Source organism: Dipteris shenzhenensis, chromosome 18 (genome assembly GCF_047967505.1).
Source record: "Dipteris shenzhenensis isolate YYH24624 ecotype China chromosome 18, Dip_SZ_1.0, whole genome shotgun sequence".
Taxonomy (NCBI): Eukaryota; Viridiplantae; Streptophyta; class Polypodiopsida; order Gleicheniales; family Dipteridaceae; genus Dipteris; species Dipteris shenzhenensis.
The window spans coordinates 27,903,384-27,930,172 of NC_141613.1; the positions used below are offsets into that span (position 1 = coordinate 27,903,384).

The 26,789-nt window shown below is 47.0% G+C and overlaps 1 protein-coding gene across 1 annotated transcript in view; it reads right to left on the reverse strand.

Annotated features, from left to right (window-relative positions):
* Positions 1-1,972: 1,972 nt before the first annotated feature.
* The window catches only part of LOC147891046 (adenine phosphoribosyltransferase 3-like), an 81,099-nt gene continuing 56,282 nt past the window's right edge, over positions 1,973-26,789 (reverse strand). The window contains exons 5-6 of the mRNA XM_087389247.1: positions 2,524-2,582; positions 1,973-2,408 (exon numbers count right to left, since the gene is read on the reverse strand). Coding sequence (XP_087245373.1) covers positions 2,355-2,408; positions 2,524-2,582 — 113 coding nt within the window. The 3' untranslated portion in view covers positions 1,973-2,354. The remainder of the gene's footprint in view (positions 2,409-2,523; positions 2,583-26,789) is intronic.

Genomic DNA, 26,789 nt, shown 5'->3' on the forward strand with positions numbered 1-26,789 from the left:
ATCTCGCTCTAAAGTATTAAGTCCCGCCTCTCTTTCCAAAGCTTTAAGATCCTATTTCACCCCTTCTTGAGGGGTTTTGTGAGAGGCCTGAAAAACACCTATAAGGTTGAGGTGAGAAGAAAGACCTTGAAGAAGCAATTAAATATAACCATGACGGGGAAATCTAAAGATAAAACTTCGGAACAAATTGGTTTTGCTCCTACGTTCAACAAATTTCAAATCTTAAAAAGAAAGGGACACTTTAAGATGGAGGCTTCTCAGGCACCACCTAAGAAACATCAAACACAAAGATATTCTCTCCTGAAAAGGAGAATTATGAAAAGGCCAAGCAAGAAAATCTTTGCTTCAGATGTTTGGGCAAAGATCATGCTGCCTGGAACTGCCCTAGAAACAAACAATCGGGAGCTAAAGCCCCAAATAAGCCTCCACAAAAACAAGTACACATGGTGCAAGTGTTGCTACTTTGGTACTGAAAAGTATGTGGAGGTAGAGGTTTATCATGAGGATAGCACTCACATATGTTGTCTATCATCGGCAATGTGCCAACCTGCTCCAGTCCTCATTATTTAATGAGGATGCATGAAAAAATTAAGGTGCAAAAGTTGTGGTTGACGATAGCGTAATATACAATTTCTTAAACTACTCATTAGCAAAGGGGCCTCTATAGCAAAGTGCAGTGATGAAAAGGTTTGGGACATCTTGATTCATGGTGTAGAGGTGGATATTCAAGGTTATTAGGATGCCTTGGATTTCCAAATTATGCATCTAGATCGAACAGATGTACTTGGTCGCGAATGGTTGTATAGTCTTAGACATAGCTTATAATGGAATATTTAAATAACTCCATTTTGTTTGAAAAAGACGATAGATTTCAAGGAGAACATGATGTGCCTAACTCTCCCCTTCCTTGTTCGATGAAATTAGGAGGACTAGAGGATGTAGAGCCAACATTTGTAGCAAAATCCACATTTTGACCTCTCTTCTCTGCATCACCAAACAACCTAAGCATCCTTGGACATTAAAGAATGGATTTGTTCTTAGAGATTCTAGAGAATGTAGAGCCTACCTTTCCATCTCTTCACAATAATTTATGTGCATAATGCCTTCCGTAGCTTGGTAGTACTTCATGGATGAATTTTTTGAAGTATCAGGATTACAAATTTGGATTTAGGTAACATCAAAGTTTACTATGTTGACTGGCAATATTTGTTTTTATTCACCAATACTTCACAAAGCAAAAGTGATCCTAAGAAAGGGCCTTGTAAGTAAGAGATTCTTGCATATGCAAAGATGCTCTATATTAGTCCTATCCAAGCAACTTGAGAGGGGAAAATAAGTGCACAACCACTGATACAACAAATGCCATTGTGAGGATGAAACCACCATATCCTATTACACAAAACCCTTTATGTAGGTAATAAAGGAATAAAGACTCTTAAGGCACAACACTAAAAGCATATTCAAGACATTATGTTATAGTTCTTTAACCAAAACTAGCTTTGTATTCTTTCGAGGGCGTTATTCTTTACTTAAAGATGGTATAATTAACAAATGGCACCTTTGAAATGTTTAGCTTTTTCCTTCTTTGATTTGATACGACAACTTTGATTTAATAAGACAAAGGTTCTATTGAGACCCAAGTTATTCAACACATAACTTGTTGCAAATATACACTTTCTTCTTAATCAATCTGCATGCTATTTACCAAATAGAATCTCTTATGATATGTCAAGTCTGGTATTTACGATTGGCACATTCCATCCAAAGACAACAAGAACAACCCCCCCCCCCCCCCCCCCCCGCCACCCCAAAAAAAAAAAAGCTTAACGAAAGAAATTCATGGACAATACCACATTGCGTACATCCTCTATAAGAAAAGTTCACATACAAGGTGCAACATTAAGTCTATTATAATTTGTACTTATTTGGAGGCTCATTATATCCAAATGTCTACTACTCTCTCTCTCTCTCTCTCTCTCTCTCTCTCTCTTTCTCTCTCTCTCTCTCTCGTATGCTCATGCAAAGTGACCATGAGTGTGCAGAATTCTCTTATAAGCCCTACTGGTTTTGATGCACGTCATAGCATGTATGTGTACAAGCTCCATAATACTTTTTCTCTCCTAGAATATGTATTTCATGGGGGAGAGTGACCCACCCCCTCACCCTTCTTACATCTCGAAATTTATGTGCTGAAAACAAGCAGCTAGTGCGATTCCTTTCAGAATATTTACCTCCAGTTTTTGCTCTAGTGATTTTAAGTAGTTATTTGTAGAATCGAATCGCTTTTGTGAGTTGACAATTTCCGTTGGAACTTTACGCTTTACCCAAGATTATCTAAGTTACAATAACTTTCTTCATTTTGCTTCGACCAAAATGTAAAGAGGTTTGTCTCCTAGCTTCTCCCGTCCCTGCAAGAGTTTTATGATCAGTTTGCATGGGAACTCTCGTTTTGCCAATAAAACTAGAGTCCAAAACTCCTTAAAAATTCTATTTCTGGAAACTATTGATTTCTTTGTAAGTTACCTTGAGTTCAGGTATTTCAATGATGCATGCGCACTCCACGACTGCAGCTCCAACCCTCTCTGCAAAAAAAAAAGTGTAATATAGTTACATTCGATATTGGACCTTGACAATAAAATACTAACTCTTCTGAAGAAAAGACATACCTCTCAACAAATGTCTACACGTTTCATTTCATCATCCTATTCTCCATCACAAAACTACAATTTCATGCTGCTTTTTGTTGCAAAGAGATGCTTGAATAAAACAACCATTTACATTGAAGATTGTATGTTGGAATTGGGTTGACTTAGCCGTGCAGATGATCAAGTAGACTTAGCCGTGCAGATGATCATACTCAGTAAGACAGTGTAGTGACGTAGACAACTGAGCACTGTAAAATCAAATTGATCACATACTGTAACTAACTTGCAACCAGACAATTATCTAAATATGACACGGTGCAGGGTAAGAATGCTTTACAACTTGGAAGAGTATTTTATTTGAAATTTGTCTAAAACGATCAGACATGCACGTAGGATGACAAGAGGGTGTCCAGAGAAACACTTTGGGAAGGGGCCACTTTATACACAAAAAGTGCGTTCATCTCAACCCTACAGCCCAGAACAGAGCCAGCATCCCCACTAACACTAAACGCTTAATAAAACCCTTCATTTTTCTTGAAAATGCAATTCCAGAAACTGAACTAAGATTGTTTTTCTTGCTTACATCAGTAAACAATACCTTGCTCGGTTTATTGCAGATAAATCTAGGGAGTTAGTATTGGATAGGGAGAGAGAATGATATATGACATATATAATCACAATGTTGCAGTTCGAGCTATCACAAGAATGGTATATGATATATATAATCACAATGTTGCAGTTCGAGCTATCACAACTTTGAACAGTCTCATGTGTGGACAGAAAAATAAAAAATGATAACCTCACATCCTTAATGGTTTGCTCGGGAAACTTCTTAAAATGTTCAACCAAACCCTTGAACAAGAGAAAGGCATGATACTTTAATACTATCTTGACTGAGGTTGATACAATTTGCAGCCTTTTAAGGAGTAAAAAAAGTTTTGATATATACAAAACTGTCATTCAAGCCTAATTTTAATCACAGGAGGATTTTCATTCATATGTACAGCAAATAATCATAGGTATTGTTTGAGGGGGAGGTCTGTTCACTTCCGGAGGTGTTACCGGAGGCCTAAGGCCACTGACGTGAGAAGCGTGAAGTGGGTGATGCGTAGACCTATGACACAACTCTACCTCGTCTGCACTACAGTGCGTGATGCGTGAACCTATGACACAACACTAGTCGAAGATGCTATGGAGTGCTGAGTGCTAGAACAGGAAGAGTGCTGAGTGCTGAAGATGCTACGGAGTGTTGAGTGCTAGAACAAGAAGAGTGTTGAGTGCTGAGTGCTCAGTACTGGAACAGGAAGGACAAACCCAGAAATGACAGATAACGGAGAAAGCAGTAGACAATCCTCATACACTAGTCTCTTTGGAGTAGTGATCAAAGACCACTCATCCACGGTAGCAATACACCATAACAATGCAACAGGTGAGCTCGTAGATCTAGCCTCTCTCCTTCTCACTCTCAATCCCCGTACAATGCTGAATGAATCCCCATCCCCATAGAATGAAGGGATCCTCATACACTAGTCTCTTTGTAGTAGTGATCAAAGACCACTCATCCACAGTAGCAATACACCATAACAATGCAACAGGCAAGCTCATAGCTCTAGCCTCTCTCCTTCTCACTCTCAATCCCCGTACAATGCTGAATGAATCCCCATCCCCCCTCTTCCCCTCTCTTCACCCTCGCCTTCCGGGTGGGAAATCCCCTCACTCTCTCCTATTGGCTGTCCCCTCATCCTTAGCAATCCCGCCGCATTGAGTCTCTTCATGTCTTTTGCAATGGCCAGCTTGTGCTGAGCCGGTGCATTGTAACTACTCCATGTGCACCGCTCACAGTGAAAGAGAGCCATGCTCCATGAAGCCCACTATCCCGACTGGCTGAAACGGTACCTCCAACAAGATATTGTCTGTGGATCTGGACAGCCTGCCCCCCAAAGAAACATCAAATACTAAGGCATCCTCATGTGGGTCAAGAAAAGCAATCACCTGTAAAGGAACTCCCAATCTGGAAAATGCCCCCATCCAGGTGGAGCAAGTAATAGGCTAGAGACTCTGGATGCTGGCGGCGTTACCAGGAGACCTCGCCCCACATCTCAGGGATATTCGACTTTTGGGACGTGGATTCTTCCAAGTGGTTTTCGACTCCCACGAGTCCACAGCCCTTGTTCTCAGAGCTAATCCCCTGGCTTTGGGTTCGAGGAGGATCTTTCTTTTACCCTACACCTTGGGCTTCGATCCGGTGGATGGACAAAAGCAGTAGAGCCCAATCCGCCTTCACAGCCACCCTCATCCACGTTTAAAACACCCAAACAACACAATCACAAGGCAAAAGGCATCCATTCAACATCCTCGTCTCTTTACAGACCTTCTGAGACAACTCACACTACCATGCTCATAAGCACTTGACAAAATCCATGAAGAACAACCCCGGACCTCTTTGACTTCAAGTAGCCTATGCTCAAACAAGACCCTGTAAGGGAACCTACATTGTGAGCTAGACTAGCATGCTTTGTAATAGCACCTTGGACTCAATGAAGCTCTGTTTCCATCATTTACATGCTGCCCATAGCCTCGTCATCACAAGCAAGGCCTCTTCTATAATCAACTATGGACGTCTAGCCAGCCACCAAGATATCGATCTCCTCCTCGCTTCTCAGTTCAGTCTGCCCTTCATCATCAGCAAAACTCCCTCTTTCAGTAAGCATGCAACGTTAATTTCTCCTTCACGTGATGATCTCTACGTGCCTGCTCATCCTCGAGCTCATGCACAGCTGCTTTTTGGTGCTTTCAATTCATGTCTCCAACTTTCGGTTCCTTTGCGAGTTCGCCGAACAGTTGCATCCGCCATGGCCTCTCCTTCACGATAGTAGCTGCTCACAGAGCATCCACGATGCCTTTCTCCTTCATGTGATCATATCCAACTAACCGACGCACCTCCTAATCCAAGGCACCGGCTTTCAAGCCAACAACCATATCAAGGAGCTCCCACAAACTCATTGACCACCTAGTGAAGACACCATTTTCGATCAAGCTGATCTCCCCGTCAGTAGAGCTGCAGCCTCTGTTGTCTCTCTATCCTTCTCCTCAGCAACCCAAGTTGCTTCAGAGGCCCTTTCCAGAGCACTATTGGCAGTCTCCTATCGTCTCCTCAGCTTCCTGTTGACCATATTGCTTAGTCTCCTCCATCTCCCTAGCAGCTTGTGCGGACTCCCTAGCCTTCTCATGTGCGCGGCCTCCTTCCCGTCGTCCTCACCAAGTTCCCCATTTGCTATTCGCCATTCTCTTCTTGGTCCTCCCTTCCTCACAGAGCTGAGAACCCACCGTGCTTTGCGATTATCCGTCGCCCAAAATCTCTTCCCCAGCCCGCATCATCTACTACAGCCAAGTCTTCACAAGACTTCAGTAAGCGCTGACTGTACCACAGAGCTCGTTACCACGGAGCTCCCACCTTTGTCGTCTTCTTCACAGCAGCTCCCTTTTTGCTGCCTTCACAGTGCTCACGAAGCTCCCCCGTTGCCTTTTTCCTTCATGTAAGCATAGCAGCTTCACAGCTACTCCTGATCCTGGAGCTCACTCTCCTGTCATCTGAGATCCTGCCTTCTGCACAGTAACCATGCCCAACCAGATCCTGCAGCTCCCAGCAAAGCAACAGCCCCGTCGTCCGTCAAGTGATCATAGCCAGTACCGCAGCTTCTCCCTTGCTCATGGAGCACGCCCTCCATCTCCAAGGCGCTCCCGATTGCACAATAGTGTCCCCCAGTTTCGTGTTCTCCAACTCGTATATTAGCGACGCACTCTCGGAAGCTCCAAGCACCTCCCCCCTCATGTAGCTCTCCCTTCGCTCCTTCTAGCCGTCGCCTTCATCCTTCCGAGCCTCTCCTTCATGTGAAGCTTCTAAACCAGATCCCCCTCCATCCAGGATCCCTGTGCCACCTTCATAGTTACCATCCTCGCGTATCCCCAGCTCACGACCAGAAGCTTCCCTTCCTATCACGTAGCCACGTGCATGCATGCTTCTCTTCTCCAAAAATCAGCCACGTCATCCCATGCTTTTTACCACTCTCCCACTCTTTCAACCTTAGACCAAGGTGCCTATATTCCAACCTTAGGCACAACACATTTGCACATAATCTTCTAGCACATTTTATTGCTTGATTGCCACATATAACCGCGTGTCCATGAAGCTCACAACCCATGATATAATTGCTCACATGACTTAGAAATCAGGAGCAATCATGGTAAGACAAACATAGGACACAGGACGGAAATGAAAAGCATGTCATTCCACACCAATTGCTCTGGAGTGTCTGATGCACCCACACTGCACTTCATTATCTCCCAGAAGTCCCTGGAGAAGCATCTGCCATCTCAAGAAAGTATATCATCAATGTGGAGTCTTTTATGAGAGTATCCATAGCTCATTTCTACAACCAACTAGCTATATACATAGCTATGCACTCACCCATCAACATGCAACAAGTAAAAAACATTTTTTCATTTTTATCCACACATCTCTAGCAACCCCTACTCTTCTGCTGTGACATTCATGTCCAGCAGCTAAAGAAAAACATCAGCAAACCACCTGGATCAAAAACAAAGCAACCTTATACTCTATGCCTCTGCTTTTCTCCTCCCGGATCAAAAGGATAACTTTGAATTCTCCATTGCCAGATATGCATAATCCACCATCCTCCTGGATCAAATGGAATCAACAATACACCAATTTGATGTAGCCACCAGCTCTTTTCATGTACCCACATCCTCACTAAGCCTCCAAGATCCCATAACTTATCCTGCCAAGACATTACACCACTCCACTGGCTATTAGCCATCATACTTATATCATGAGTCTTGCTCATCTTCACATGAGCTACATCTTTTGAGGTCACTACTTCACACACAGATCTCACGGGCACAACCAGCTCATAATCTGTGATTAGGGACTTCTCAGCATACCCGATTGGCTTAACCTTGAAAGCTGCAAGTCTTAACCCATCACATGAATTATCAAGATCACCCAGGAGCAAACAAACATCCTTCCCACCTGAAGAATGCTCAAACATATCAGCACACTCTTTCTTGTCATTGCCAACCACACATGCAAAATCCACAAGGGTATCATCAAGTAAAGCATCCAGTTGATCATCAACCACACTATCACTACCATCCTGCTCAACATGCATACTGGTGTTTTCATTCTCTTTCGCAGAGATCAATGCTAACATATCATCCAGTGCATCATCAAGAAAGCAATCCAGCTCATCCTCTGAATCATCATCATCCTGTAAACACTGAATCTTAACCTCATCATCCACATCAAAGTTTGCATGCACACAATCAACACTTGCTGGTCCCACCCAAACTAAGTGTTTTAACTGCAAGTCTTTTACTTTATCAGTAATAGCCACATCAGCTTCATCTCTCTCAGACATGATTGAGCTCCCATCTTCACTACTAATTTCACACCTCTCTTCCTCATTTGTTGAACTTAAAATCTCAGCCTTTTTGGCATGCACAATCACAGTGTCAACCACAAACTGATTGCATTCAGCCATCATAGGCACATCATCACCACTCAACACTGGAGCATGATCATCATCTACACACACAGACTTATCCTTAGCTGCCTTTAATGAGCTCTCAACCTTTCTGCCATCTATGGCAGCAACCCCTTCTCTCGGGCTCTCTTCTGCCACCTCACACAGATCTAGCTGAGCAACACCCTCCTCCATAGCAACTGACAAGCCTCCTTTCATAAGTGTAATGATTTCCAGCTCCTTTACATCATCAACATCTGGCTTCTTCAATAGTGAAGACAACTGACTCTCTTCCTCTGATGAGATGCTCTCTTCCTCTGTCTCACTCAAAAAATCTATCTCTTCATCTGTGACTGTCTCCTCAGGTTCCTCTTCCAATTCCAGCCTACAGCTCATCACATAATCTGGTACTCTCCTTGCACCAACTGAACTCCCTTCTCCTCCATCCATAGCCTCTCTCCTGTTATTTTGACCTCTGCTTCTTCCTGCAGTCTCCATCCAATTTAGGCTGAATGTTTTCATCAGCTCCACAACTTCATGCAAATCCTTTCTCAGGGAATCATCCTGCACAGGAACAGACACCGGCTCTCTCTCTACATATGCCTTGATCATTTCTGGCCTGCTGACCAGCGTTTTAGACTCCTCTTGCATGCCAAGCTGCCTCAGTCTCTTGACTTTCCATTCCTTCTCCCTGGCCACTCTGACTGCATCCTCAAAACTTTCAATATTCTTCAGCTCCACCTTCAGATGGAGGGTAGGCTCCAGACCAGCCACAAACCGGTCTCTCTTTATCATTTGCGGGGGTACTTCAGGAATCAAAGCCTCACACCATAGACTCCATAGTCTATCAAACTCTATCAAATACTGATCCACATCCTGATTATCCTTTTGCTGAATTTTGCACAACTCCTTCCATACTTCATTAGGGCTCCTGGATTGTGCAAACCGTGCAAGAAAAGCTGCTCTCACCACTGTATACTCCGGATTTTGCTGCTGAGGATGAGCAGTCCTGAAGGCAGCCACTTGAGTCTGCAACCATGCTTTTGCATCTCCCTGCAAACAATAATTCATGATCTGAAACAAAATCTCAGGGGTTGCCCTATCCTTCATCAGTGCTGTAAATTCCATCTTTTCCAAGAATCTCACTGCATTCTCATATGGCATCCCCCAAAACTCTGGAAAGTCTTCTGCCATCCTCACAATCTTTCAACTGTCACACACCCTGGCTTTCTCAACCACAACAAAACTCGAAGGCAACAAAACAAACACACTACTGAAGAAGCTCACTCTGCATCCGAAGTGCATTCTTTTTCCTGCGGGCAAGCACTTTCAAAGCTCTCTGCACTCTGGCTCGGAGTCGGATCACACGTAGCTGGACTTCAATACATCTGTCCTTCCTGTGACCACATTCTCAACACCACTCACACTGTATCACTCTCATGTGTGGATTTCTCCCCATGGCTTGCAACACGTCTCAGAACACCTGCTCCTCCAATCTTGTAAACTGAAGTGAACTTCCTCCGTGGAGGCACCAAAACGTAGATGGACAAAAGCAGTAGAGCCCAATCTGCCTTCACAGCCACCCTCATCCACGTTTAAAACACCCAAACAACACAATCACAAGGCAAAAGGCGTCCATTCAACATCCTCGTCTCTTTACAGACCTTCTGAGACAACTCACACTACCATGCTCATAAGCACTTGACAAAATCCATGAAGAACAACCCCGGACCTCTTTGACTTCAAGTAGCCTATGCTCAAACAAGACCCTGTAAGGGAACCTACATTGTGAGCTAGACTAGCATGCTTTGTAATAGCACCTTGGACTCAATGAAGCTCTGTTTCCATCATTTACATGCTGCCCATAGCCTCGTCATCACAAGCAAGGCCTCTTCTATAATCAACTATGGACGTCTAGCCAGCCACCAAGATATCGATCTCCTCCTCACTTCTCAGTTCAATCTGCCCTTCATCATCAACAAAACTCCCTCTTTCAGTAAGCATGCAACGTTAATTTCTCCTTCACGTGATGATCTCTACGTGCCTGCTCATTCTCGAGCTCATGCACAACTGCTTTTTGGTGCTTTCAATTCATGTCTCCAACTTTCAGTTCCTTTGCGAGTTCACCGAACAGTTGCATCCGCCATGGCCTCTCCTTCACGATAGTAGCTGCTCACAGAGCATCCACGATGCCTTTCTCCTTCATGTGATCATATCCAACTAACCGACGCACCTCCTAATCCAAGGCACCGGCTTTCAAGCCAACAACCATATCAAGGAGCTCCCACAAACTCATTGACCACCTAGTAAAGACACCATTTTCGATCAAGCTGATCTCCCCGTCAGTAGAGCTGCAGCCTCTGTTGTCTCTCTATCCTTCTCCTAGCAACCCAAGTTGCTTCAGCGGCCCTTTCCAGAGCACTATTGGTAGTCTCCTGTCGTCTCCTCAGCTTCCTACTGACCATATTGCTTAGTCTCCTCCATCTCTTGAGCAGCTTGTGCGGACTCCCTAGCCTTCTCATGTGCGCGGCCTCCTTTCCATCCTCCTCACCAAGTTCCCCATTTGCAATTCGCCATAGCTCATTTCCACAACCAACTAGCTATATACATAGCTATGCACTCACCCATCAACATGCAACAAGTAAAAAACATTTTGCATTTTTATCCACACACCGGTCGAGGAGGACAGGCAGGTCACATCACTAATCATTAGATTTCCTGGTCTTCCTCAGGTCTACCATCGACTGCTTGCCACTATCAGAGCTACATTCGGAGTGGTCATTGAGATTCCCTCCCTTCTTGGCGTGCCTTCTTCCTCGGCAGAGGCACTCAGTGCAGACGGAGTGCCTTGTGTTAGGGTCATTGTCTCTGACCCTAACATCTCAGATGACCACATTATGCTTCGGCGTCCAGACGGCTCTCTCTTTTGACAGAGAGTCAAGATTTCAGGTAGACAGAACTAGAGCAGGATTTGCAGGACCCTTGGGCACTTTGCTCGAGACTGCCCCAGGAAGAGAAAAAAACCCAAGAGGTCTTCTGGTGCGGCTCCTTCACGTACTACCATGACTGCACCTCCCCAGCACCCTGTACCACGCACTCCAGGACACCAAGAGCAACAGGGCGCCCTGCTTCGTGCACCCCAAGACCACCAGGGATAGCAGGGCGCCCAATGTCCACAGCACACTCAGTACCACGATGGAGAGCTATCAGAGTGGCTCCCTTACCTAAGGAGGAGACTTTTGAACATGTTCAGACAGACGCCTTCCAGACTCCAGAGGTGGATGTTGCTGCAGCACCAGACACTACAGTTCCACATCAGGAGGGGCCTTTAGATCCACCAGCCCCAGTCACTTTGGTTTCTGACCCCTTGGTTTTTGACCACGAGGAGGCTACATGTACTTCTTCCCCGCAGACTATTCTTGCCACAGTCAGGACAACCGAGAAAGTGCAGGCGCAGATGAGGGCTCTTGATTCCTCTTCACCCCAGCCACAGGCCTCCTCAACCCCCAGCTCCAATTCTACTGATAGAGGCCTGGCAGGTCCTTCTCCTCCATCTTCCATGAGTGCAGGTCTTCTTCGCACTCCTCGGCCAGACTTGCTTATCAAGAATTCTTTTTTGGCACTGGCAGATTCGGCGACTTTCATGGATGATGAGGAGTTTGTGCCCTCCACCTTAGGGGTCCCGGTCATTGGGATTCCTTCTGACAGAGCCTCCCTTTCAGCAAGTGTAGGGATCCTTTCACCTGTTGAGTTTCCTGCCCTCAGCAGGAGTGTTTCGGCCCAGGGGAAGCTGGTCTCCTCTACTAGGTCAGGTAAGCCTTTCCATCCAGCATCCTCCTGTCGATGAGGATAGTCAACTGGAACATACAGGGCCTAGGTGGAGTTCCACACCGTCGCCGTAGGCAGCTGATCTGGAACCAGCTTCATTCAGGCATCACTGGGGATGCTATTGATATCCTTTTTATCTAGGAACACAAGCTGGATGCCAATGATTGCTCTAAGTCTGGCAAACTGCTTTCAGGACATACCTTCTAGTCGCCTGCTATACAAGGGGAGGTACTTGCATTTCGGTCTCTCTTTCTATTCTCCCCTTGGTTGCTGGTCATGGTATTATCTCCCCTTCTAGAGCTCAATGGATCATTATTTTGATTGGAGGGCGTAAGATTGGTCTTCTCAATCTTTATGCTCCCAACAACAGAGGGGAGTGGATCTCCTTTTGGAAGGAGTTACTCTCTTGGGCCCCCATTGCAGATTCTTGGATCATTGGTGGCGACTTCAACATGGTCGAGTTGCCTTCAGACAAAAAGGGAGGCAGATACGGTTGAATTCATTCTTTGGAGAGGGCAGCCTGGGATGTCTTCCTCTTTCAGTTCAGTGGCACGGACACTTGGTTGGATGATGCCTTTCATATTATGCCACAGTCACTCCTATACTCTTGGTCGAACAGGAGAATACACATGCCAATTCATGCACGGATTGACAGATTTTATGTAGATGATTGGGCACTTGACAGAGGAGGATCTGTATGCATTTCTATTGGGGTTTCCACCTCAGATCATTTTCCAGTGGTGTTGCTGATTATTGAGCCTCATCGGAGAGGACGCTCTGCCAGTGTCAGGATTCCGGATGCTTTTTATGTAGAGGAGAGCCTCACAGAGGATATTTTACAGATTTGGGTTTCTCACATACAAGGTGGAGCTGTCCACCCATCTCAGGTAGCTGCAGCCTTATCCGAAATTAGTGACTATTATCATACAATCGCTGATTCTAGGAGATGTGAGATTCTCAGATGTGAGATTGGTATACGCCAGCCCTTAGCGTCCCTTCAGAGGGAAGAGCAGAAGAGGCCCACAGATGCTTGGATTCCGGAGCGCCTTGTTGCAGCAAGGGCTCCTTTGCAGACATTGTTGGATCAAAGAGCAGAATATGCCTTTCATGCACGGGAATCCTTTTGGATTTAGTCGGGTGGTAGGGTCAACAAACACTTTTTCTCTACTCATGGGCCCAAACATAGTAGAGATAGTGTTTCGCACCTTGTTGACTCAGACGGGGTGTTCTAGTAAAATCCTGATGCTGTCATGCGTGTAGCTTCAGATTTTTTTGCATCCCTTCTTACTGCAGATCCAGGCACACAAGCCATTGATGATGCTAGAGAGGTTATTTGGCAGTGTATCCCTGTATTGGTGAAGGATGAGATGTATGTTTCTCTAGATGCACCTTTCACCAATGCAGAATTCAAGACTGCATTACTTGCCCTTCACAACGGCAAGTGCCCAGGTTCAGATGGACTTAACCCCTCCTTTTTTATTACTTTTTGGGAGCAGATTGGTGATCACATTACATCAGCCTTGCAGGGCGTGTGGGACTCTGGTGAGATGCCGGACTCACTTACAGATGGTCTCATTCATCTCATCCCAAAGGGGGGTAATAGGAATCTTGTGTCTCAATGGAGACCCATCACTCTATTGGGCACTTTTTACAAGATTCTGGCGAAAGCCATCAGTCTGCGGCTATAGATTTTTCTTCCAGATTTAATTCATGACATGCAGACAGGGTTTGTGCATGGCAAAAGTATTTTTGATAATATTTTCTCAATTTGGGAGGCCTCAGAATGGGCCATGCAGAGCCGCCAGAGATTGGCCATTCTACTCTTGGACTTTGAGAAAGCTTACGACAGAGTAGACTGGGATTTTTTAGAGGGTACTTTATCTCGCTTTTGTTTTTTAGATGCATGGATTAGAGGAGTATCCTCTCTCTACAGATCAGCCCATAGCCAATTGCTCATTGGGGGGGGTAAGAGGGGATAGGTTTCAGATTTCCAGATACATCCGCCAGGGATGTCCTCTTGCCCCGTTTCTTTTTCTGTTTGTGGCGGAAGCTATGAGTATCTACATTAGATCTCAAGCTGATATTTATGGGCTGAGGCTTCCTATCCGCCGGGAAGAAGAGCTCCTGGATAGTGAGTTGGCAGATGACACAGCTGTTTTTTTGGATGCCTCCCCCAAGACACTCACTTCCTTCTGGACAGCCGTGGATTTGTTTTGCACGGCTGTTGGTGCACACATTAATTGGCATAAATCCAGTGGTTTTTGGATTTGCGAGAATGACACCCCGGATTGGGGTAATGATTTTGGCTTCACTTGGGTACAGAGGGGCGTCTCCGTCAGATATTTGGGCTGCAAGGTTGGGGTGGGCATCTCTCCCTCACATCAGTTTGCTCCGGTGTTGGAAAGCATAAGAAGAAAGCTCCTTTTTTGGAGCTCAGCCAAACTTGACTTGGCCTCCAGGGTGGTGGTGGTTAACCAGGTTCTTCTAGCCACAGCATGGTTTGTATGCTCTTGTTGGTGCCACTCTAGGGATTGTATCACTCAGCTTAAGAGGCCTGTACGAAACTTTTTATGGAGTGGTCTAGATGGCACAACTGATGTTACAGCCAGGGTGGCTTGGGAGACCTTGATTCTTCCTACAAGAGAAGGGGGTTTGAATATCATCGACCCAGATCTACAGTGCAGAGCTTTACTCTGCAAGTTCGTTGTGAGAGGGCTTATGCCAGGGCAAGAGCCTTGGAAGGATTTTATAATCAGATGCATACAGTCTCGCACGCCCACTTCAGGAGAGGATTGGACACACAGTACTAGATGGGTTTTCACCACAGCCCACCTTAAGTCTCCCTCTTCCCCTCTTATGGTTGCTATCCTTAAAGCATGGGCCAGCTTCAGAAGTACTCTTCGCAGGATTCCCCCATCCACCCGTGAAGAGATTGAAAGGCAGCCTATCATGTGGAATGATAGGATTTTGGATGAGCTTGGCAGACCACTTGGAGCTTCTCCTTACATGCAGTGGCCAAGATGGGAGAGGGGCCCTGCATCTACAGTGGGAGCATGGAAAGCCTTCAGGAAGCTTCCTGCAGACCAACAGGCCCAGATGGTTCTTAATCGCAGAGGGAGTGCATGGATCCTCAATCTTTTGGAATGTGAAACTAATCAAAATCATTTCATCGATTTATTGTGCACCACCTGGCAGCCGTGAACACTAAAGAGACTTATTGGTGTTATGCTAAAAGGCACAATCTTCCATAACAAAGGTCGACAGTATAGATGGTTACTCAAAATGCTTGCCCTGGCACACATTTCTACCATCCATCAAAACATTGCTACGTTTACTCAAAATCAGTCAAGAGAGCTCATTTGACAAACTGTAGGTCCCTTCCTCTTTGGACACAAATTGCGGCCACAATGGGGCAATTTTCTTCACGAAATTTTAGTGGAGGTTGTGAAGCCCTTGTTTGGTGTGGCTTTGAGCAGCATTTGATACTGGTTCATATTAAACATCAGTGTGCATACAGGTTATTTTTTTCTCAGATAGCATTTTGCTGTCATATTAGCCCAAGGTTGTGGAAGAGGTCTATGCAGAAGGAAGGTGGGAATTTTCCCTGGGTGGGAAGTGAACAGAGAAAACTATTGGTTGTGGAAGGGGAGGGCAAGATGTAAACTAATATCATGGAACTTGTGGAAGCTTACTGAAGCAAAGGAGCCCTTCTAATGTAGGATTGGAACACACAATTATGCACAACCTGAAGAGTATCGAGGATATGGTGGCTGCTTCTTACTACTCTAGTTGACATAGCACTACCCAATGAGAAAGCATATCCACTAGTAGAACTCCTGCCCATGATGCCACCAGCCTAGTCCGTGTATCCATACAAGCATAAGTCTCCACCTTTTACATAAAACATGCCATAGATGACGTAGAATAGCGTAGAATTCATCTGACCGTGACTCTTACATGGTCGTTGCATAAACCGGCTGATCTTTCCAACTGCATAGCTCAAGTCTGGGTATGTAATGGTTAGCTATATGAGACTCCCAACCATTTTCCGATACATCATGACATCCTGTATGTATTTGCAATCATCCAACATCTTCACATTCTGATAAAGCCATGTGCCTATGGGCTTGCACATTGTCATCCCACATGGTTTCCTCTCCTGAGATTTCTTCCACATCAATCTTTTTTTTGCCCTTATCCACATGCCTACTATCCATAAGCCTACCACTCCAACACTGCCTGTGTGCTTTTTTCACTCTCTAGTAGTCATGCTCGATAATCCTGCATGTTGTGCATCAATTCGTGCATCATGCTACTCCTCATATACATCAACCACTGTCACTTTTTTTTCCCCCCAAGAAAAGTACTTCATTAAGTATGAATAAAAACTGGAGAGCAAGCTCAAGTGCGGGAGTACATCATGTCAAGCATGAGAAAAAACAGCTCAGAATGAGCAAACAAAAATCCCAGGTGGCGGCTGAAAATGCCACCTCATCCCTGAAGGAGAGTCGGAGAAGAAAGGACAATCCTTCCAGACTCTGAGAAAAGCAACCCTCCTAGTAGTAGCAGTCCTAGAGGTTCCCTGTATGTTCGCCCAAATGGCCATCAAAGTGTGTATAGTATCTGCCCAGATACTGGCCTTAGTCTAAGAAGGGTGAACCTGGGAGTCCTCCAAGGCCTTTGTACATCTGGCTCTCCAAATATGCCATGCTGTAATACTAGCTAGAATCTCCCAAGATGAGTCTATAGAAGCGTGGGGAGCTCTGAATGGGGAGTAAACGGAACATCCCGGAGGGAGCATGACTCCACAAGGTATCGTCGAACAAAAAAAGCTGTGTTCGTGTCATGTCCCTCGAAGAAATCCTGTGGACTAGTGAGTGACAACCAAGCAACTGATCCCTAGGTCATGAAGAAGGGTTCTCTATGAAAAATGCAAAGTATCCTAGCAACACCCTTCCAAATCGTCCTCGCCTGAGTGCACTCCCAAAGGCAATGCTGCACTGACTCAACTGCTGAGTGGCATCGAGGATATGTAGGATTAGCCCCGAACCTAGATCTCCACAGGTTCACTGCAACCCCTCCATGAATAGTAAGCCAGATGAATAACGTGATTTTCCTATTCCTCAGGGATTTCCAAAGTCTCCTCCAAAAGTCTTTCTGCATCTCTGCATAAATCTTGAAAGTATCACAATGAGAAGCTGTAGAGGGCCTCCAGCCTCTACAATTGAGCTGGAATCTCCTGGCATTTCTGACCATGTAACGAAAGAAGGGGATGCTCTTCTCTCGGTGCCATGCATCTATCCACTCCCATTCCCCTGGATCCCGCTTCAAGGATCTAATAGGGGAACCTCCATACAACCAAAGCCTCCAAGATCCAATAGCCAGGAGAACGGGGTCTCGATAAAGATACAACTGTGAGTCTCTACCCATCTCCATGTATCCTGCAATCCTGACAAGCTGAAAAGGAGCCTCCAAAAGAATGTCCTCTGAAGATCTGTGGAGTCTGCCTTCTGCATGAACTTGAAAGACAAGGGTATCCTAATGTGCATCCCGCAAGGCTATAACCTGCAGAGGGATACCTGTCCTCGAAAAAGCCCCCAACCAGGTGGACTCCGAAATCGGGAAATGGTCTGTATCCATTCACTCCACTGGTATGGCTGCATCTATCTGTTGCATCTTGGCTGCACTTCCTCTGAGGTGACTAACTGAACGAGCTCTCTCATCCTCTTGAAGCATCCTAAACGCTTTCCAAGCACCCACCGTGGATGCAAGTCCCAACTCCCATCTAGACCACTGCATATAATGTGACATGCACAGTGATCTGCCATGCTCATCTGGTATGCAATCATTCCACATGACGGGCTTCCTGTCAATTTCTTCAAGAGAGGAGGGTGGAACTCTCCGAAGAGTACTTTTGAAGCTATCCCAAGCTTTCAGAGTGGCAGCCATGAGAGGGGAGGTAGGAGATCTGAGATGGGCTGACGTAAAGATCCATCTAAGGCTGTCCATCCAATCTCCTCCCTGAGAAGGTGTGCATGTCTGTATACTGCGTAAGAAAAAATCCTTCCATGGTTCCTGACCAAGCATCAAACCTCTGACCACCATCTTGCAGCTCTACACTGCAAGTCTGGATCGATAATATTGAGGCCCCCTTCCTCAGTGGGTAGAATAAGAGTCTCCCAAGCTACCCTAACTATCACATTTGAAGTGCTGTCTAATCCACTCCACAAAGAGTTCCTGATAGGTCTCTTGAGCTGAGTGATACTGCTTCTAGATCGGTACCAACAAGAGCAAACAAACCAGGCTATAGCCACCAGTACTTGGTTTTCAACCACCATTCTCGATGCAATGTCAAGTTTGGTCGAGCTCCAAAATAGGAGTTTCCTCCTGATGCTCTCCAACACGGGAGCGAACTGCTGTGCTGGAGAAATGCCCACCCCAACCTGGCATCCAAGATACTTGATGGAGACACTCCTTTGAATCCAAGTAAAGCCAATATTAGCACCTCAATTTGGACTGTCCTCATCACTAATCCAGAAACCATTGGATTTAATCCATCTAATGTGAGCCCCTGGTGCAATGCAAAATAAATCCAAGGCTGTCTTGAAAGAGGTGAGTGTCTGTGGAGTTGCATCCAAAAAAATAGCCATGTCATCTCCCAGCTCACTGTCCAACAATTCCGCTTCCTGTCTCAACGGAAGTCTCCGTCCCAAAAATATCAGGTTGAGCTCTAATATAGAGGCTCATAGCTTCAGTCACAAATAAGAATAGAAAGGGGGCTAGAGGGCACCCCTGTCGGACTGATCTGGATATCTGAAACCTGTCTCCGCTGACTCCACCAATGAATACTTGGCTATGGGCTGACCTGTAAAGAGCGAAAACCCCTCTAATCCACAAATCTGAAAATCCAAAGCGAAGAAGGGTTCCCTCTAGAAAACCCCAATCTACCCTGTCATATGCTTTTTCAAAATCCAGGAGTAGAATTGCCAATCTATGGCCCTCATGCATAGCCCACTCAGAAGCCTCCCAAAATGAGAATATGTTATAAAAAATGCTTCTGCCATGGACAAAGCCTGTCTGTGTGTCATGTATAAGATCTGGCAGGATGGGCTGCAATTGCAGGCTCATGGCTTTTGCCAAGATCTTATACAAAGTGCCCAGTAAGGTGATCGGTCTCCACTGAGACACTAAATTTCTGCAACCTCCTTTTGGGATAAGATGAATGAGACCCTCAGAGAGTGAGTCCGGTATCTCACCTGAGTCCCAAACACCTTGCTCTCGTCTCTCCTGATACTAGCAACAGAATGATAAAAGTCGCTAATGTCAGTGAGGGCTGCAGCCACATTTGATGGGGACGACTGCCCACCTTGCATGTGAGAAACCCTCCTCTGCATAGAAGGCATATGGAATCCTGATGCTAGCAAAGCGACCTCTCCCCCGAGGCTTTGAAACCACCAAAACAACCAAAAAATGATCTGAAGTGGACACCCCAGCGCTGATGCATACTGTCCCACCTCAAGAGCAACTCCTTCCAAAGGAGGACACGATCCCCTCTCAAGTTGGGTGAATAAAAATTAAGAAAGCCAACCTTACACCCACCAATCATCAAAATAACCCACTGTGCTCTAGAGGGGACTATGACTCCATGTCCAATGACCAAGGGGGGTATCGAAGAAGAGAGAGAAATGCAAATGCCTCCCCTGGTGCCCAAGGCAGGTGACCAAAAAGTATGGCTAGAAAGAAGCTAACTTGACTTGGCACAATGGGGCCACCTGAAACATCTGGATGGAGTTGGTTACGAATGAGCTACCTATGGCGGCGATGAGGTATACCACCGAGGCCCTGAATGTTCCAACTAACGATCCTCATCAATGGGAGGAGGCCGGGTGAAAGGCCCTACCCGACTTGGTGGTGGAGAAAATCCTCTCCTGTGAAAGAGTCCTCCTGTCAAGCGGAGGGAAATCAACTAGTGAAAGAAAACCCACTCCAGCACAGGGGGAAACCCTGTCCAACGGAATCCCAATAATCGACTCCCCTAGGGTAGAGGGTACAAACTCCTCCGCTGTCTCAATCTCTGCCAAATCTGCAAGTACTACAAAAGAGTTCTTGTAGGAGGGAATTGGCATACGAGTGCGAAGAATCCTTGCACTCGAGGGAGAAGGAGAAAAAACTCCCTCACCTCTATCAAAAGGTGAAGTGTGACTAACAGAGGGAGGGGATTGATCAGGAACATCAGTGACAGGACCTAAAGAAATGGGTTGCCCCTCCTGATGAGCAGGTGGGGGATTGGGGCAACCACATCTACACCTACAGGAATATCACATGCTTGTAACTGAGAATGGTCCGAGGTGCCTCGTAGAGGTGGCGGAGTGTCAGCAACCCTCACAGGCATCCAACGGGATATTGATCGTACTGTGTCTGTAGCCTAAAGGGGTGGGAACCGTGGATGTGAGCAAAGAGTGAGGTGGCATACTCATGCTCTGAATCTGTCTTGAGCTATTGAAGCTCGTCTTTGGAAAAGGTAACTGTTTTTACGACCGGTCGAATCGGTCGAGGATTGGCTGAATGGGAACCCATTCATCAATCAAGGTGGAATGGCCGACACGAACACGAAGATGCTCTGTCCGTCCAACAACCTGCTGCCAGAGAGAGCAAATCTCTCTCTTGTTCCTAGAAGGGTTGAAGAGGGGGGGGGGGGGGGGCAGGCAAGGGGGGGCAGTGTAGGGAAGGAGGAGAGGGGGAGGGAAGGAGGGGAGGGGGAGGGAACGAAAGAGGTGGTGAGGCAAAGGCTGAGAAAGGGGCAAAGGGAGGGAGGGAGGGCAGAAGGTAGGGGCGGGGGAGGGGAAGGGAGGCAGGGTAGGGGGAGCGGGGGGTAGGAGGAGTAGGGGGATAGGAAGGAGGGGCAGTGGGGGGGTAGGGAGAGGAGGGGAGAGGGCAGCGGGGTAGGGAGGGAGGGGCGGATAGGAGGAGTGGGGTAGGGGGAGCAAGGGGTAAAGAGGTAGGGGCAGCGGGGGGGTAGGGAGAGGCAGGGAAAGCAGCGGGGGTAGGGAGGGAGAGGTAGTGGGATAGGGAGGGAGAGGTAGCGGGGGTAGGGAGGGAGAGGTAGGCAGCAGGAGAGGGAGGGAGGGGAGCGGGAGAGGCAGCGGGGGGGACGGCAGCGGGAGAGGGAGGGGAGGGAGCGGGAGAGGCAACGGGTGAGGGGGAAGCAGCCCGGGAGGAGGGCCTGGCAAGGAGAGGAGGGAGGGGAAGGGAAGGGCTGGGAGGGAGGGAAGAGGGGTGCAGGACGGAGGGTAGTAGGGAGCAGCAGGACGGGGAGCTCAGCAGCTCACTCGTAATTCACGACACTCTGTTCAATAGCGGTCTCACAATAAAGTACTGAACCAACCAACCACTGTCACTTGCTTACGCTTACACCATAATTCATGCTCGCTGAACCACACATCTCGACTCACATACACCTGCCTCGTGGTGAAATCATAGCACTTATATCCTTTCTTCTTCTTTTTTTTTCAAGAAAGAGACTTCTACTAAGTAAGGGAAAAAACCCGCGAGAGCAGACTCAAAGCGGAATACATCATGAAATCATGAGGATAAACAAAACCCCCTCAAAGTAAGGTGGAAAACAACCAAGGCTGAGGCTGAAAGTGCCACCTCAACCCTGTAGGAGTCTCAGAGAAGAAAGGAGAATCCTTCCATTCCCTGAAGAAAGAAGCCCTCCTAGCTGAGGTTGCACGGGAGTCTCCCTGCATACTCATCCATACGGCCATCAAAGTATGTACGGTGTCTGTCCAGATACTAGCCAATGTGTGCGAGGGATGAACTTGAGTACCCTCCAAAGCCTCTGTGCATTTGGCTCTCTAGATATGCCAGGATGCTATGTTCGCGAGAATCTCCCAAGAAGTATCCACAGAGGCATGTACAGCGGTAAAAGGAAGGTGTGGTATCACATCCAATGAACAGGACTCAATCTGATGATGTCGAACCGAAATGGCCCGAGAGGAGTCAAGTCTCTCATAGAATACCTAAGGCCCTGTAAAAGAAAGCCAAGCCACTGAGCCCCATGTCATAAAGAATGGGGAGTGGGCAAAGTGACTGAAAATCCTGGCTACCCCCATCCAAATCATCCTCGCCATATAGGGCCTAGGCGGAGTTCCACACCGTCGTCGTAGGCAGCTGATCCAAAATCAGCTTCATCCAGGTGTCACTGGAGGTGCTATTGATATCCTTTTTATCCAGGAACACAAGTTGGATGCTAGTGATTGCTCTAAGTCTGGCAAACTGTTGTCTGGTCATACTTTTTGGTCGCCTGCCTTGGGCACCAGGGGGGGCACTTCTATTTTAGTTTCGCAGTCGGTTCTCCCCTTGATTGTTGGACGCAGAGTCATTATTCCCTCTAGAGCTAAGTGGATTATTCTCTTGATTGGAGGGTGTAAGGTTGGTTTCCTTAACCTGTATGCCTCCAACATTAGAGGGGAACGGGTCTTTATGAGGAAGGATCTGCTCTCCTGGGCCCCCATTGCGGGCGGATTCATGGGTGATTGGAGGTGACTTTAACATGGTTGAGTTACCGTCAGAAAAAAAAGGGGGTAGAGAAGGAAGACTTCACTCTTTGGAGAGAGCAGCTTGGGATGCCTTCCTTTTTCACTACTGTGGCAAAGATACTTGGTTGGACGATGCCTTTCTTATTCAGCCACAGTCCCTCCTGTTCTCTTGGTCGAACAGGAGGCAGCAGATGCCTATTCATGCACGCATTGACAGATTCTATGTACATGATTGGGCACTTGACAGAGGTGGATCGGTATGCATTGCTGCTGGGATTTCCACTTCAGACCACTTTCCTGTTGTGCTGGCTATCTCAGAGCCTCACTTGAGAGGCCCATCTGCCAGCATCAGGATTCTAGATGCCTTGTACACAGAGGAGGACCTTACAGAGGCAGCCCTGCAGATATGGGTTTCTCATGTCCAGGGTGGGCAGCCATTGCCATCACAGGTAGCTGCTGCCCTTTCTGGTATTAGCGACTTCTACCTCTCAGTTGCTCGTACCAGACGAGATATTCTCAGACGTGAGATTGGTGTTCGCCAGCAATTGGCAGCTTTGCAGAGGAAGAGCAAAAACGGCCTTCAGATGCTTGGATTCAGGAGCGCCTTGCTGCGGCAAGGGCTCATCAACAGGTATTGCTTGATCAGAGAGCAGAGTATGCCTTTGATGCACGGGAGTTCTTCTGGATTCAGATGGCTGGCAGAGTCAATAAACACTTTTTCTCTACTCTTGGCCCTAGACATAGTAGAGAGAGTGTCTAGACATAGTAGAGAGAGTGTATCCCAACTTATTGACTCACATGGGCTTTTATAGATAGATCCTGATGATGTCTTGCGCATAGCTTCAGATTTTTATGCCGCCCTTCTTACTGCTGATCCTAAGACACGGGATAGAGAGGATGCTAGACAGGTTATTTGGCAGAGCATCCCTTTGTTGGTGAAACCGGATATGCATGTTTTGCTTGATGCACCTTTCACCAACATAGAGTTCACGACTGTACTTTCAGCCCTTCACAAGGGCAAGTCCCAGGTTCGGATGGCCTTACCCCCTCTTTTTTCATTGCATTCTAGGACATGATTGGAGATTACATTACTTCAGCCCTGCAGGGTATTTGGGACTCTGGTGAGATGCCCGGGTCACTTACAGAAGGTCTCATCCACCTAGAAATCTAGTGTCCCAGTGGAGGCCTATCACACTTCTAGGGACTTCTTACAAAATTCTGGCCAAGGCAATCAGCCTCTGATTGCAGCCCCTTCTCCCAGATCTTATTCATGACACTCAGATGGGATTTGTGCATGGCAGAAGCATTTTTGATAACATTTTCTTTTTCTACGAAGCCTCAGAGTGGGCCATGCAGAGCGGCCAGAATCTAGCCATTCTACTTTTGGATTTTGAGAAAGCTTGACAGAGTAGATTGGGGTTTTTTGGAGGGCGCCCTTCTACGTTTTGGCTTTACTAATGCTTGGATCAGAGGTGTTTCCTCCTTGTACAGATCAGCCCACAGCCAGGTACTTATTGGTGGGGTAAGGGGTGAGAGATTTCAGATTTCGAGATCAGTCTGTCAGGGATACCCCCTTGCTCCTTTCCTTTTTTTGTTCGTGGCCGAAGCTATGAGTATCTATGTTAGATCTCAAGCTGACATCTTTGGGCTGAGACTTCCCATCAGAAGGGAAGAGGAGCTACTTGACAGTGAGTTGGCAGATGACACAGCAGTTTACTTGGATGCCACTCCACAGACGCTCACTTCTTTCAGGACAGCATTGGATTTATTTTGCTCGGCGGCAGGGGCGCAGATAAATTGGCATAAATCCAATGGCTTTTGGATCAGTGATGAGGACACTCCAGGTTGGGGGCTTGACATAGGATTCACTTGGGTTCAGAGGGGTGAGTCTATCAGGTATTTGGGCTGCCAGGTGGGCTTGGATATTTCTACCATGCAGCAGTTTGCTCCCGTTTTGGAGAGCATCAGAAGGAAGCTTCTTTTTTGGAGTTCAGCCAAGCTGGATCTTGCCTCAAGAGTTGTGGTGGTCAACCAGGTCCTCTTGGCCACGGCCTGGTTTGTTTGTTCATGCTGGTGCCATTCTAGGGACTCCATCATTCAGCTCAGAAGACCGATCAAAAACTTTCTCTGGAGTGGGCTTGATGGCACAGCAAATGCCTTAGCCAGGGTGGCTTGGGAGACCCTCATCCTCCCTACACAGGAAGGGGGTCTCAATATTATTGATCCAGATTTACAGTGCAGAGCTTTATTTTGCAAGATGGTGGTTGGGGAACTTATGCCAGGGCAGGAACCGTGGAAGGACTTTCTTATCAGCTGCATACAGAGGTGCACACCTTCTTCAAGAGGAGACTGGATGAGCAGTGTTAGGTGGATCTTCACCACAGCACACCTCAGATCACCTTCGTTCCCTCTCACGGTTGCCATTCTGAAATCTTGGGCCAGTTTCAGAAGCACTCTTTGGAGGATTCCTCCTTCCTCTCAGGAAGAGATTGATAGGCAATCCATCATGTGGAATGACAGTATTTTAGATGATCATGGCAGACCACTTGGTGCCTCACTCTACATGCAGTGATCCAGGTGGGAGAGGGGACCTGCATCTTCTATGGGGTCTTGGAAAGCTTTCCGCAAGCTTCCAGAGGAGACCAAATCAAGGTTGACAGGACATCTCAAAGGAGGATGCTTTAGTTTTTACTGTGCAGGATGGTGGTAGATTGCTCAGATCCACAGAGGACATCTTGCTTGAGTCTTCTTTTCAGCCTATCAGGGTTGTAGGTCTTTTGGTGCAGGGATCAGATTCAGAGTGGTTCCTCGACCCAGACCCCCGGCTACTCTCCACCGGGTCTTGGAGGCTTTGGCTCTACGGGGGAGTTTCCATTAGGTATTTGCAGTGAGACCCTGGAGAGTGGGAGTGGATTGATGCAGGGCATCGAGAGAAGAGCATCCCCTTCTTTCGTTACACGGTCAGTAATGCCATGAGATTTCAGCTCAGTAGTAGAGGTTGGAGACCTTCCAGAGTTCCTCACTGGGAGACATTTGATATCACTGCAGATCTGCAGAGGTGCTTCTGGAGGAGACTCTGGAAATCCCACAGGAATAGAAAGATCACTCTCTTCTTTTGGCTTTCTATCCATGGTGGCATTGCAGTGAACCTTTGGAGATCCAGGTTCAGAGCCGACCCTACTTGCCTGTCTGAGGGGGGGGGTTTCTTAACACTTACTTCCGGAAGTATTACCGGAGGCCTAGGGCCACTGGTGCGAGAAGCGAGTAAGACGTGCCATAAGTGTCACTGATGGAACGTAGGTGAGTGCTTGTCGATGGTGTCAACTATGTGCAAGCGGTAGATGGTGTCAACTATGTACAAGCGGTACAAGTGCTGAAGTGATGTGAGCAAGAAGAAGACCCAAAGCGGAACAACATCATGAAAGCCATCCCTCGACATGAACAGCAAGGAACTTCAACCACATGACACAGGTCCGTTGTACCAGGTGAAGGGAGAGGAGGGGAGGAGAACACAACGAAAAGAGATTTTAGAGTAGCGAGCAGAGATGGGAAGTAGCATAACTCATTAGAGAGCAAGATGACTGATACACTCCCCGAAGATACACACGAGGCGAGCTCTTGACTCTAGCCTCTCACTCCTTCACTCCCGCCTCTCGTCCCCGCGAGAATGTCCCTCCCCTCTTTCCTTTCCCCCTCTTCACCTTCTCTTCCTCTGCTCCACCCCCGCGCTACCAATCTCCACACCTTCTTCCTATTGGTTGCCTTCTTGCACCCTTAGCCATCCTTAGCCATTCCACCGTTTGTGGGCCGCTCTGTCCTTGATGGCTTCCGCAACACTCCAGCCTGTCCTGGGTCAGTGAATCCCGTGCTCCATGTGTTCTCCTGCGCTCCTGACACTAGTTGGTTGAGAGGGTTGGTGCACCACCTATGCCTCTTAACTGATGGACTGCTTCCCATGTGCACCAACAGGTGTATCCCGCGTACCATTGCGCCAATACTTCCCTATGATTGACTTTGACCATGGTGAGTCGAGGTTGAGGTTTGGCACCCTTCAGTCATGTATTGCTTCCGTCATGTCCATGTCAAGTCCATGTCATGTCCAAGTCATGTCCATGTCAAGTCATGTCATGTCCAAGTCATGTCCATGTCAAGTCCAAGATGTGAACACATGTGAACACGCTGCGACTAGGTATGACCAAGGTCTGACCAAGGTCTAACAACTTGGCATGTTG